Source organism: Balaenoptera acutorostrata, chromosome 1 (genome assembly GCF_949987535.1).
Source record: "Balaenoptera acutorostrata chromosome 1, mBalAcu1.1, whole genome shotgun sequence".
NCBI lineage: Eukaryota > Metazoa > Chordata > Mammalia > Artiodactyla > Balaenopteridae > Balaenoptera > Balaenoptera acutorostrata.
In genome coordinates, this window is record NC_080064.1 from 48,667,896 (window position 1) to 48,682,453 (window position 14,558).

At 42.1% G+C, this 14,558-nt stretch overlaps 1 protein-coding gene across 7 annotated transcripts in view; it reads right to left on the reverse strand.

Moving 5' to 3' along the window:
* DAB1 (DAB adaptor protein 1) overlaps window positions 1-14,558 on the reverse strand; it is a 416,708-nt gene that overhangs the window by 65,021 nt on the left and 337,129 nt on the right. For 5 of the 7 annotated variants that reach the window (XM_028164171.2, XM_057532044.1, XM_057532070.1 and 2 more), the window contains exons 5-8: window positions 7,522-7,653; window positions 6,777-6,896; window positions 6,262-6,300; window positions 4,607-4,672 (exon numbers count right to left, since the gene is read on the reverse strand). In XM_028164171.2, coding sequence (XP_028019972.1) covers window positions 4,607-4,672; window positions 6,262-6,300; window positions 6,777-6,896; window positions 7,522-7,653 — 357 coding nt within the window. The remainder of the gene's footprint in view (window positions 1-4,606; window positions 4,673-6,261; window positions 6,301-6,776; window positions 6,897-7,521; window positions 7,654-14,558) is intronic. The other 2 variants (XM_057532056.1, XM_057532077.1) reach the window with 2 other exon arrangements.

Genomic DNA, 14,558 nt, shown 5'->3' on the forward strand with positions numbered 1-14,558 from the left:
TAAACAAGAAACTTCTAAGCATCAAACATTTACCACATGTGTGCTGAGGACAGAACACTAGCAGAAGCGCTAAAAGGATGAAGGCCAGAAAGTGCCTGGGTCCTGATTCTCATCTTCCCCCGAGCTGGTCCATCCTGTCTGTAGACCATTTCAGTAACATGATGGTGTGTAGAGTGATAACAGTCCTGGACCAAAAGGAGGCAGGAGGTCTGGTTCCTAATCCTGGCTCTGCCACAGGCTGTGTGACCCTGGAGAGGTCACTTTGTTCTCTGAACCTCTGTTTCCTCATCTGGTTGTCATGAGTATCCAAGGAGTTACCTAAAAACGCCTTGAAGGTGGGGACCAGGCTGTGGTTACTATTACATCCTCATGTGCCTGGCATAGGCTAGGTGCTCCATACATAATTACTTTTTGAACGAACGCATGAAATTAGTCTAAAAGCTATACATTAAGGACCATCCATACAGAAGACACTTTTAGTGCAGCAACATAGTAACAGGATGGAGAGACAGGTTAAGAGCTGGGTGACATAGGATTAGAGACATATTTTAAAATAACAATATGTGACATCTTGGGTGATTAAAAATGATTTTTGAATGAACAAACGTGGAGAATGTGCCCCTGGTGAGCTGCGATCTCGCGTATGCTGGAAGCTTGTTAATGTATGAAAGAACACTGGGTTTAGAATCAGAGGCTCTGGCCTTGGGCCCATCACTTAAGTATGAAGGACTTGAATTTCTTACATTTAAAATGATAGTCATCGCAACTGTTCTTATCTCACGGAGTTACTGGAAGGGTCAAAATTAAGTGATGGGTAAAATCGCTCTGTACTGTGAGGCTCTGTGTTGTTTTAAAAAGACAACTGATACTTTTTTCTGAGCCATGCAAATAGAAAGACAATTATTATTATTAATCTGGTTTGGAGAATGAGACTACTGAGCCTCAAAGAGAGGTGACATTTACTCAAGGGTCTTTCCCTCCCTTGTGTTGGAGTTACAGATAGCAAAGTCAAGGGAGGCTGCAGCTTTCCGCTGCGCTCTCTGACAAGATGAGGCGAGCAAGTCATGTTCTACTTCACTTAATACATCATCATAAGACGTCTCGAGCAGCAGCTGATATTGATGGCATTAGGAAGTAAAAGGAACTGACATTTACACAGAACCTACTACGTACCAAGTGCTGTCCTGGTTGCTTTACATCTTCACACCACTTCTAGAAGCAGGGAATACAGTACCCCTCTTTTGTAGCCCAGGAAATTGAGATACAAAAGTGAGGTACCTCACCTGAGGCCACAAAACAGTTAAAAACTTAGGCCCTCATTCCCGAAAACAGAGGATAAATAAAATCAAATCTGAGACTACCGTGATCAAGCTGAAGTATAAGAAACATTGCAATCGACTCAGGAGGAATAGATATGGAACACTTGTAGGCCCTAAAAAAACCCTGAGGCTCCCAATAGCAGCTCCCTAAGAGCCCAGCCTTATCTTTAGGCCCAAAAGCTTATCTCTTGTTAAGCAAACTGAGGCCCAGAGGACTGGCAAGGCAAGAGAGGAGGATGACCAGAGGCCTTTCCAAAAGAGGGCGATAAAGTATTCATTCCCTTAGATGGTACCTTCCTATTCATGACGGACAGATGGGAAGATCCTGGGCATCAGAACTGTTAAAACAAGTGCGATATTTAGATAGTGACTTGAAACCTACACAGAATCTACCTGTAAAACTCAGCATCAAGGACATTCTAAGCTGAAAAGAGCCTTGGATTTATTTATTTGTGTACAGAGGTCAGAGAGACCTGGCTATGAGTGGGGGGGTTCTACCTCTTGCTAGCTCTGTGACCTTGGGCAAGATACCTTATCTTTGTGAGGCTCACCTTCCTCATCTGTAAAGTGGAAATAATGATATAAGGTACTTGGGGCTGCTGTGAGACATAATAAGATACTGCATGTAAGCGCCCATTCACAGGGACCTGGCTCTATAACTGTTACCAAAACCACACACACACACACACACACACACACACACACACACCCCATTTCCAAGAGTCTTGTTGCTCTGTAAAGCAAGCCAGCATGCTCCTCTAACAGTCCTATGATGAAGCACTGGTTGCAAAGAACAGAAAAGGGCCATGCCCGAGAGACTCTTCCGTCTTATTTGCTCATTTTACAGATGAGTAAACTGAGGCCCAGAGAAAGAAAGGAATTGACAAGGTGGCTTAATTGCTGTGGATTCAGTGTGTGACTGGGATGAAGCCTCTTCTTTACAGTCTCCAAGTGATCTTGTTTCATTCTCATGCCAACACGTGATTTAGGGAGAACTTATTCCCCTATTTTATCGTTGGGGAAACTGAGTCTCAGAGAGGGCAAGTGTCTTGCCCACTACCCCTCAGCCAAATGTAGTTGGTGACAGAGCCAGAACTATACCCCAGTTCCCTGCTTGCCGAAACCGGTTCTTCCCAGTACACTAGGCTGCCCCGGCAGAGTCCCTCGCAGGGCACAATGGGAGCCCTGCCAACTGTAGCTAACTCTGAAATCAAGAACCTCTTATATTGAAAAGCCTAATTTTATTTTCAAAGGTGCTCCCTCATCATAGGATGACTGGTTAGTGGTTCCTCTGGCCTCATACTGTAACTGTAACTGAGCAGGACCCTGTGGGGTCTTCCCTGGACAGACGCCTTCCCCATATCCTCTGAAAGTACCTAGATAATAGGTACTGATATACATCTCCTGAGCTGTTTTGCAGATGCTAAAGCCTCCACCAAATTGAAGAAGTTAACTACTTGATGACCATGAACATGTAGCCCCGAGACCCACTGATGCCTAAGGATTGATACTGCGACACCACCTTGTTACCACATGATTAATCAATCAGAGAATTGTGCACAAGCTGATCACATCCCTGCCACTCCCCTCCCTCACCTCGCCTTTAAAAATGCTTTCCTGAAACCCATTGGGAAGTTCAGGTGTTCTGAGCGCCAGCTGCCCTGGACTCCTTGCTTGGTGCCCTGCAATAAACTCGGCACTTTCCTTCACCACAACCTAGTGTCAGTAGATTGGCTTTACTGCGTGGGTGAGCGGATCCAAGTTTGGTTCAGTAACAATACTGAGACACTGCAAGGTTGTACCTTAAAATCTGACATTGAGGACAGATATGCAACTTTTCTGTTTAAAGATAGAAACTTCGTAAGCAATGATTTTAAACAAAGACTCAAAGCACAACCTCACACTTGAATCCAACCTAGATGGATCCAGTGGATAGAAACAGATTATTACTCCATAGGGCTGGTTAAACCGAGTTGTTGGTAGAGCTAACATTATATTTTGGTCATTTAGAATTCTGTGCATTTGATGGAAACTGAAAATCTGTTTTACTTTTGTTACATAAGTAATGCACGCCCAAGGCAGAATAACAGACCACACAACTAAGTAAATTAGGGAAATTAAAATCACTTCTTTAAATACATTAACATTTTTCCTGCTTCTGTAATGTTTATATTTCAAATGAGGACTAAAATTCTAATTAGTGAAAAATTGGAGGTCGTCCTGTTTGTTTGATGTGCGCTGTGCTGTAATTAATTACTCAGACTCTTTGGTGGAAAAGCAGAGGGGAAGCAGCATGAGTCCCGCCTTCACACACCTGCCTGGGTTTGATCCCGGCTCTAAACAGCTGTACAGCCCTGAGGAAGCTACTCAACCTTTCTGAGCCTCAGTTTCCCCTTGAGAAAGTGGGATTAAAATACCTATTTTATAGTACGTTTAGGAGAATTAACGAGGTAAAAAGTGTGTTCAGCAGACTTGTGGTTGCCAAAGGAAGGGAGTTGGGGGAGGGAAGGATTGGGAGTTTGGGGTTAGCAGATGCAAACTATTATATACAGAATGGATAAACAACAAGGTCTTACTGTATAGCACAGGGAACTATATTCAATATCCTGTGATAAACCATAATGGAAAAGAATATGAAAAAGAAAGTATATATATGTATAATTGAATCATCTTGCTGTACAGTAGAAATTAACACAACCTTGTGAATCAATTATACTCCAATAAAATGAATTTTAAAAAAAACCTGTGTTCAGGGTTCTTCACATAAGCAGACATTTAAGAATGTTACTTTACCTTCCCTTCAGAAGGGGTAAAACTTTAGCTAGACTTTCTTTTATTCAGTTAATATTCCCAGTGTTGTCTCCAAATAGCATTTTTGAATTTGGCCTTCATTTTCAGTAGTGCAGTTGATTTTATAAAGAAATTCAACGGCACATTCTTTTGAGAAATGAAGGACCCTATTATATTTCGGACAACAACCCTCCAGTAGATTACTTTAGTAAAATGGAATGTTTGATTTCTGAGTCCACTGAAAATAGTTAAGCTCCATTAAAAATTAAAACATTGTACCCAGTTGGCCATTAACCGTGTCTACAATCAGGCATGAAAACTACTGGCAAATGGCAGGGAAGTGGGAAGCAATTCGTGTGAAGGTATTTTAACAAGCCCAGAATGGCCAGAAGAGCAACGTGGAGCGTGTGAGTGAGGAGAGAGCCCATGGCTGCTCAGCCCCTTCTGTGCGTTTACTGGTGGTGGTGCAAAGGTAGGAGAGGAAAGCGGTTTTATACCTGATAAATGTTTTCTTCCATTTCGGGATCACGGATTGGCTCGTGTCCAGCCTCAAACACAATGTACTATGAGGAGCGGCCAGAGAGGAAAAGTCAGAGGGGAAAATGAAAGAGGAAAAAAAAAAAAAGCATTTGGAATTCAGGATACAAATCGCAGTGAGCATTAAAGACACAGGCACAGGAGAAAACACCTTAAAGAGACAACTGAATGACTGACATTCCAAATGGCCTGATACATTCCTGCCTCTTCTAAGGAAAACCGTGTCCAATGGTCAGCCCTTTAGCCATGTCTGCGTAAGCCCTCTGCAGATCTCTCTGGAGATATAACCTCTTCATTCAGTGGCATTTATCTTGGCAGTGTCTGCATGTGCTGGCACTGCTGAGTGGGAATGATATCTCCTGGGATCCCAACTTTGCAAACCCTGGGTTACAGTGGTCTCTCCCCTTTGCTCCCTAAGGCCCAGGGTCATATGCCAATTCTGACTTTGCTCAGAAGCCCCAAACTCCCTCATCTCATAAATATCACCTTACTTTACATTCTCAGTTTTAAATACCGAAATCAACTTTTCCACGTACATGTTTCAGACTCTAAAGGACTGGGCCATTTCAAAAAGGGCAATGCTCGTCACTCTCCCAGCCCACGAACCAGGGGCTGAGCTCATATTATAGACAAATCCACGCCTCTGGTATTCTAAAGCAAGGCCTGCCGTCAAGCACACCTTTGACTTTTGTTTGCCATCTATGTCAGATACTTCTTCTCCTTCAAGTTATTCAGATTCTATTACTTTTTTATCCATATTATTTTCTTTTTGTCACAGCAGTAGCAGCTTTCTGTGTGAAACTATGCATTTACATAGAATGCATGTGTGACACACACATATATAACCCATGTGTGTCCCAGTTAGAAATGTAAGTTTCAGATTGTCTTTTATGTCCCACAAGTCAAATGTCTGGCTTCGTTCTCTCCTTAGGAATAAGCACAGAGCGGGAGAGGCCTCCTCTTCCCTCTTCTGCATCTGTTTAAGCAGAGCATATACTTGAACCCAAGAGAAGCCATCTCTACCCACACTTAGGCTGCAACCTTGAAGAGAGCACAGAGAAAGCTACGGGCAAGCATGTCTCTGGGATCTCCCTTCCCCCACTCACAACAGCCCCTATGCCATGAGCCAGGGAGTCAGGGGGCAGCCTAGCCAATCGGGGGCCCGAGAGACTTCTCCTCACAGCCTTTCTCAAGCTCACAAACTGTCCTTTGGGTTTGTGTTCAAATGTCGCCAAAATGTCAGTCCCCATCTCTGGTTCTTAACTCATTGAAGCCACCTCATTATTCACAGTCTCTCTAATGAACTCAGAATATTCAAGAGACTCTTGCAAACGTTCAGCTCTGGGATCAAACTTTTACAGATTGTGGAGAGGGCTGAGGCAGGGCAAGAAAGGAGAAGTCTATTTCCAAATCCCATGCTACTGATGCCGGCCAAACTTCTGTTAGTTTTTATGGAAATTCGCTCCTGGAGGGGTTGGCAGCCCTCACCCTCAGAAATAATCTTGGTCCCTCTCCAGGCTCTGCAGCCAGCGGATCCTTCAGGTCTCTGACAAAATGTCTATACCACAGGCCTGGCCATTCCTGACCCTCGACCCCAACTAGTTTCAGAAATTACCTGGTATACAGGATCTTCAACATCCTCTTCCAGAATTGTCTACCGCAGAGTGAGGGAAGGTAGGATGCAAAGCAGAGGATATAAAGCGAGAGATGTGAGACGGTATTCAGAAATTACAGGACAGTGAAGAAACCAGCTCTGGGTAGGAGAGGCTGGCGGGTCATTAAGGCAGAAAACAGGCAGAAAAAAATGAAAACCCTGGTGATATTTTACCATTGCACAATCATCTCTAAATCTAATTCCACCCACTGCTAACAACAGCAAACGCAGTTGGGTTTCCTTAGGTCTCCTCCCCTGAAATCTTCCCCTGGTTGCAAGACTTCACTTTCTCCAACACGTCTAGAATCGCAGTGAATAAGCGCTCATGTCTAGTGGCTTTGCTTTCAATAATTTACACGGGAACCTTTCATCTTTGTTTATTTCTACTTGGCAGCAGGAGGAGAAGCCTTGACTGTCAGTTTTCACATCTGCTTATTTTAAGCCCCTGTTGTCTCAGGATAAATTCACAGGTATACCTGATACACAGCTTGTTCGCATTGCTTATCCTTTTGTGCCTTTTTTTCCAATTCTTCTCTTTGCTTCAATTCATAAATAAGTTGAAAGAGATCTCTCAAGTCCAGAATAACGGGTTCAGCCTGGAGTAAAAGGTGGTAAAGCACGTTAATAAAGGGATGGTTACTGAGCTGCAGTGACCAATTTTTGTTTTTGCTGGCTACAACCCGCAGCCCTTCCTTTTTCTATTAAACTGCAAGCATTCCATCTTTAATTAATTCTACCTTGTTACACTGGTTTAGCAAAATTGCATCTAAGCTAAAGTTCATTTCTTCAACTAATTATATTTGCAAATTCATAACAATCATAAGCATAAAAGGCACTGCTTTTATTTATTAGTAATTTCAAATTCAATAAAGTTAGGGTAGGCCTTATGCAAAATAGCTATTTGTTTCTTCTTATTTTCTTTTTAAATGAGGCTATGAACACAAGGAAACTTATTTGTATAGTGTGCCTCCGTCCAGCTTAATCAGAAAGGAAAACAATTAGTCATTACGAAATACCCATTAGAAAAAACAACAACACCACAACTGGATGGGCGTGAGCATGCTTCTTTGCTCCGAGGCTGTTCATCTTTTCTAGATAGGAAGCTGAGTGTCAGCATCGCTGAGTCATAAGGCACAGTGGGCCCCCGAAGACCAACAGAGTGGCTGTGCTGTCCCAGAAAAGGTACAAGGAAAGGCGTCCTCTTTGGATGGGGATACTCACCGCCTGGGCTGTTTTTATGGCCACAAATCTGTGATTCCCTTCCTTCCCACAAACGTATCCGAAGGCCCGGTGATCTGTGATGTCCTTGGCGATGTAGGAAATTTCGTGAACAGCATGATGCTGCTGAAGGGCCTATGAGAAACAAAAAGAAGAGCCTATTTCAGGGGACTTTCCCTCCGAGCTATTGATCAATAAGAGATGTGTTTCCGCTACATGTGAACAAGCCCGGAGGGCTCTGGAAAAGCTGTTTGGTCCAGATGGAAGGAAAAAGAGCTGTGCCTGCCCTTGAGAAATGGAGGCTTCCTTCCATGGTCTTGGTGCTGTGACCAGAGAGATAAACAGGATTGTTCAGATGCTGAAGGAGCATCTGGCTCTTTTTTCTGCTTGCCAGGACCGGTCAGCCTCACTCAGTGGTATAGGGTCCTGCTACATCTTTCTTCATGACACAGCCCAGTCTAAGTTCTGGATTGATATTTAGTACATTTACATATCCAGGGCCTCTGCTTGCCCTGCTGGAAGATGTACATTGCACAATGACAGGGGGTGCCCTTCGCATTCAGAGAACCATAGATGTGCATGGTTATAACAATTTTCCAAGAGGTGGCGATAGAGTGACTTGAGGATCAAACGCCCTTCTTTGTTTTGCCCAAGGTCACCACACCTCTGAGGCTCTTCATGGGTTGGTCCCCATGTCTGCAATGCCTGTTCTTTTATCCACCTGCCTGAATCCTATTCCTCTTGCAAAGCCTATTTGAAATAGCACCACCTCTGTGAAACCCCCTGATCAAGGCTTGCCTTCCCTTTCCCTGCAGATCTGATTCCTCCTGCTTCTGTGTTTCCCTAGAGCTTTAGTCTATAGCGATATTGAAACTCCTGATGGATTCCTCACACACAGCTACCTTGGCTCCTGCTTTCGTAGATCTTCCTTCTCTGATATATTTCCCTAAATCCCAGTCTTCTCCACCAGACTCTGTCTTCTTCACCTTTGCCATCCTAATACCTTGCACTGTGCCTGACCCACAGTCGTTGAACTAAAGTAAATTGGGATTGCTGATCAGTAATTCAAAAATCTTTTGATATTGACCTTCCTGCCTTTATTATCTAAACTTCAACAAATAATACTCACCATCCTGTTAAGTGATGGTGATCTTTATGGCCATTTTTCTATATTAAATGTTCCTAAAGCAATCCTCATTAAACAGTCCTCTGCATGTATCTGTGCATTATACGATGTGTTTCAAGTCTTTACAAAGGACCTTTTCATTATCCGGGGTGTTAAGAAGCTTGAATTCTAGCCACTCTATGTGAACACAAGGCACTCACTGTACCTCTCTGGATCTCCGTGTATTCCTCTATTAAAGAAGAACTCTGAACCAGATCAATGGCTCCTAACCCAAAGCTCTGGATCTACTGGGGTCGTTAAAAGTCATAAAAAGAGGTACCAGGCAATTTTCAACATTTCAAAAAGCTAAACAGAAATTTATAATTATCCCTAATAAGATGACACCTTTCATTGTACACACAAATGAAAACGCCAAGTTTATTTAGAACCGTATCCGGTTACTGTTGTACTTCTTAGCTCATCTGGGAGCAGATTCTCTTTGGCAATTAGTGATGGATTCAAATAATGCAAATAGGAAAGTGAATGATTATAAATGCATTTTTTTGGTGAACAAAGTTTCCCACGTTACTAAGTCTGTAGAGGGAAAAATGTAACACAAGGAGAATTTGGTTATGAAAATGTTGGGAACCACTGGAGTACATTTTCTCCCGGGTCTCTTTCCATCTCCCTGGATCCTTTAGCCATTTGGATTTCACACCACACAGCCAGCCTCTCAGGACAGTGGGCACCTGCCTCTCATGAAGGCCATTGCCTTGGTTCTGGATTATTGGCCCTGACCTTCCAAAATGTCCATTCCCCAGCCTGTTGCCATCCTTCCGGGCTTCTGACCTTAGGAATCATTTCTGCAGTAGAATTTGCTGCTGCACCTTTACCTTCCAGAGTCTGGCCATTCACTCATCTCTTTACTACTCTTGGGACTCTCCAGGTGGTTTCAAGCCTGTCCAGGTTGCCCAGTGTCTACTGGACATCATGCTTGGAGGGTGGTATCACTGCCCGGTCAACCTAGCCCCTCAAGTGGCCATAAGACAACTGTATAATTCTAGTGGATTTTGACACAAAGTTGGTGAAGAAGGAAGTATTTGTTAGTAAAATGATCAAGATCCATTTCTTCCTGTTTTATTAAGAGAACATATTTAGCTAGCAGAGAAAAACTGCTCAGAGAGCAGTAGCTTTTTCATGGTGTTAATGATGTAAAATTGATGAGATTTATATTCACGAAACATGGGGGTATTGATTTAGAGGCTTTTGTGAGATCGAATGGTATACAGTAGGGAAAGTGGGAGACAAAGGCATCTTCCTTCTCTCCCTTTCCTGCAAGTATTTCTTTCTCTGCATATTACAGTGAATGTTATTCACATCTTCTATTGAATCAAAGTTTGACGACAGTACTTTATTGATTGCCAAATGGAATATTGCTCTAAAATTAAACCACAATTAGAAGTCTTCCTGGTGGAATTAGATTTGGAGATGATTGTGCAATGGTAAAATATCACCTACTAGGCAAGACAGCAGATGGAGATGTTTTAATTGATCTGGGAATGCTCATTAAGTGTTTTAAAATCAAAACATTTTTAACGCCTGATGATATCTAATGTTGCCTCGTGAAGTGTAGCTGTGTGTGTGCATAAAGTGCTTAAAAGTATTTGTAACATTACCTTTTCCCAGAGTTAATTTTAGGACATGTTAAAAAGGATTGTTCTGAAAGTGGCTCATTCATTTGGAAACGAAGAGCCAGTAAGGGGATATGTCTCCCCTTTCTCCAACCTAAACCATGCACATGTCATACAGATCCTTGGAAATACAAATATATTAGAATCCTGCTAATCCCACATTATCACATTCATCTTGGCAACACAGAGGACCTTGTAAATACTTGTTCACTGAGCCTCAGAATTGCTCCATGTCTTCAAACAAGTTTTAACAGCACAAATCAAAGACAGTTGGAGCCAGAGGAAACTTAAATATTGTATAGTTCACCTCCGAGTTTATTCATGAAAGGACTGAGGGTCAGACTGTGTTCTGGCTGGACCAATACTTAACCCAGGCCCCACTCTCCCTACTCAGGATGACAAAGCATTGAAAAGAGGAAATGAGATTATTTAGAACCAAGGTTCCTTTCCTTAGACTCCTGGGTCCCTAGACCAACAACAAAACCATGATCTCTGATAAGCTGGGATGAAGAAAGGGAACTGGAGAAGGAGGTAGAGCTGAGGCTGTTCTGGATTCCAGCAGGATTCTGATATCAGAAAGGGTCATCAGTCAGAAGGTTTGGGGTCAAGGCCAGCTATCAGGATCTCAAAGAAAAAGGTCAAGACCACATGGTCTGGAAGGGGACGCCCAGGGGCTTGGCTACCTGTGGTATCTGTTGAGCAGCCAAGGCCACAAAGGGGAGGTGAGGCCCTTGGTCACAGGAGAAAAGTACCGTTTCATCCCAGGAGTGTTTCTGTGTGGAGTTTCTGGGGCGTCATGGGTTGTTCTGGAGGTGCAGAGAATCCTGGGCCAGAGGGAGAGGGAGAGAGTGGAGGAAAGGCAGATTCTGGGTGCTCTTCTTCCACCCTTCCTTTGGAAAAGAGTTTTTGTCTTGGAAAAACTTAGTCTAGATATTAAAGCACTGCCCCCCAATCAAAGCAGATATTTGATTTTAAAGAGACAGTCTTCCAGAACACCCGATCTTTCCACCACCACTTCATTTACTCCTCCTATTCCGAACCCTCTCATTGCGGATGAAAGTTATTGCTGCAGAATTCCAAGGCCAATTCAGAGAATAACCTCCCCAACCCAGGCAGACTTTCCTCCCAGGGGTGAAAATAATCTGAAGGGCTCATCCTCCCCCTTTGGGTTCTGGACTTTCCCACCTCTGTGCCCTTATGCATGTTGTTTTCTCTGCTGATTGCCCTTTTCTTCCCCTGACCCGTGTTTCATCAACTCCACCTAACTATATCATACCTACGCTCAAGGCCTAGCTCCAACATCCTGCTCATCCAGGGGACCCTCCCTGACTCCCCTGTTTCCCTTAGTAATAATTCCCAACCCTAGATTTCACTGGGTTGTATTTTTTCTTCTATTTGGGATGCTTCATACTTCTTAATTTTGCTACACATTTATCCATGCATATAGTTATTCACACGGTATGTATTAATGCTTATTGAGTGCCTGTTCTTCATTTATCCATGCATATAGTCATTCACACGGTATGTATTAATGCTTATTGAGTGCCTGTTCTTTTCTAGATCTCATGCTAACTGCTACATCTACCCAAAAGATTAAAACATAGTCCCTTCCTCAAGGCCCTTGCAATCTCATAGAACAGGCAGGCAAAGAAACTAACAACCACAATATAAGAAGACAAGCTTTAGATTAAAGGGTTATGTAGGGTCAGAGCAGGAATGGGAAGGGGCATCAGGGAAGACTTGACAAAGGAGCTGACCTTGGACTCAGTCTCGAAGGATAAAGGGGAAGTCCCCAGAAAGTCAGGGGGAAAGGGCATTCTAGGCAGAAAGAATGGAGCATGCAAAGGCCTCTAGGTCCTGAGAACAGGACATCTGGAGAACATCTGTGCATTTGTTTTCTCTCCACTTTGGGGATGTTAGCTCCTTGAAAGAAAGATCCATGTCTGGTTCTCCTCAGTCTTATCCTAGTTACTAATACTGTTCCTTTTGAACAATAAGTGCTAAATAAGGTTTCGTGAATTAAAGAAGGAAGGAAGGAAGAACCAAGCTATCCAAAGACGTACACTGCACAAGGTAGTCACTCAATAAATGCTCAATGATTGACTCAATCAGGTTAATTCATGACATTTCACATAGGATTCATTCTGTAAACAGAGGGTTTCTTATCTGATCACCATTTTTTTCTTAGCATTTCCATGAGCCATTTACCAATGTTTAAATGAAGTACCAAACTGTTTGCAGGGTGATCGTCTGACAGAATAAATTACAGAGAAGACTTAATTTGTAGTATGGTTCAATACAGCCAATTAAATACAGTATGGATTAGAAAGTCATCTGCTCAGACTTTACCATTAGCTTTTTTTAAAGAATAAATTCTACCCTACTTAGCCTTCATATTATTATCGTGTGTGTGTATGTGTGTGTATGAGAGGGTGTGTCTTCCTGAGGCTATACTCTTCACGGGAAAAACACCCACCAGGATTCAAGTGAGTTAATAAAAAAACAAAACAAAAAAAAGCAGACATGCAGATAGCCACAGAACAAAAATAGATACATGAAAAATACACTACTTCACACTACAGGCAATTACAGTAGTTAAAATCTCACAAGACAAAGAGAGACCCAGGCTCATTATAAAGGCCTTTCTCTTTTCTAACATATTTTTGGATGCATTTGCTGCATGGCAGTGCCAACAAGGCTGGGAGGCAACCTCTGTACCAGCCCCCAGGCACCCCATCATCAAGTGCTCAAAGGAGTAGGTCAGAGTGAATTCTTCCCTAAGTTCCCACCCTGAAATCTTCTAGAATGTTTTACTCAAGGCCAAGACCAAATTTCCAAAGATCCCAGTCTGTAGCTGAAGAGGCAGCCTGATATCAGAGGAAAGAATATGAACTCTGGAGCCAGAGAGAACACGATTCAAATCCAAGCTGTATCACTGACTGGATGTGTAGCTTTGGGTTTGTCCCGCGAACTTTCTGAGGCTTCTCTTTTTGTATAATATGAAGAATGATACAGAATCCAAAAAGTTGTTGGAAATATTAAACTGCTTCATATAAAATATACCAGATACAATTGAGTTGCCACTTTTCGCCACCAGAATGAGAAAAACGAGATAATACCCAGTGTTGACAAAAGTATGGGGAAACATACTTTCTTGGGCTCTTGGTTTTCTATACATACAATGGGACCAACAGTGCCTCTCTCATGGTCCTGTTAGGAAGACGGATGACTTAGTCTGGTATATATAAAGGGCTTGGAGCAGTGCAAGGCACATATTGTAAGGGCTATGTAAATGTTGGCCATCATGGTTATTTTTGTTATTTGTGGGAGTGTGATTTGTTGCAACTTTTCTGGAGGGCAGACTGGCTGTATGTTTCAAGGCCTTAACGAAATGCACAAACTTTGACTTATGATTCTTCTTGTAGGGATTCAATTATCTGCAAATAATGTAAGATGTGGGCAAAGACTTGGATACAAGATATTCCCTGCAGTGCTATTAGAATAGTGAAAAATTAGAAATGTCTGAACTGTTGAGCATTAACTGATTGGTTGAAGTAACTGCATTTTGCTATAAGATGAAATAATATGCAGCGAACTGAAAATCATCTTGGGAACGTATGTATTTTTTGCTGTGGAAATATATTCACAACATGGTACTGAATGAAAAAATAAAGGCATATGACAAAACAGTGTGTTCAATATGATCCTGTTTTTGAAAAAAGTATGATTATCCATCTATGTACGTGTATAAAAAGTCTGGAAAAACATCCGATAAAATCTTAACAAGAGTTCTCCCTTGAATGGTGAACTTATTAGTGATTTTAAAAACTGGACTTTTTGCTCACTTATACTAATTTTTTTTAAAAATTATACTTATTTATACAAGTTACATAAAATACGAAGCTTCCTGGACTTTTCTATATGGGATGATTCTTTAGTTTGTCATGATGTATATATGGATACCTATATATATAAAACATCAGCTCCAGTGTGTTAGCAACAATATCTTTTTTTTCTCATCTTATCCTGAACATCAAGTACAGTGCCTGACATATAGTAAGGATTTAGTACATATATATTTTTATTGTGGAAAAATATACACAACTTGAATTACAATTTTAACCATTATTAAGTGTATGGTTCTGTGGCATTAAGTACATTTACACTGCTCTGCAACCATCACCATCATCCATTTCCAGAACTTCTTCATCTCCCCAAAGTGACCATCTGCACCATTAAACACT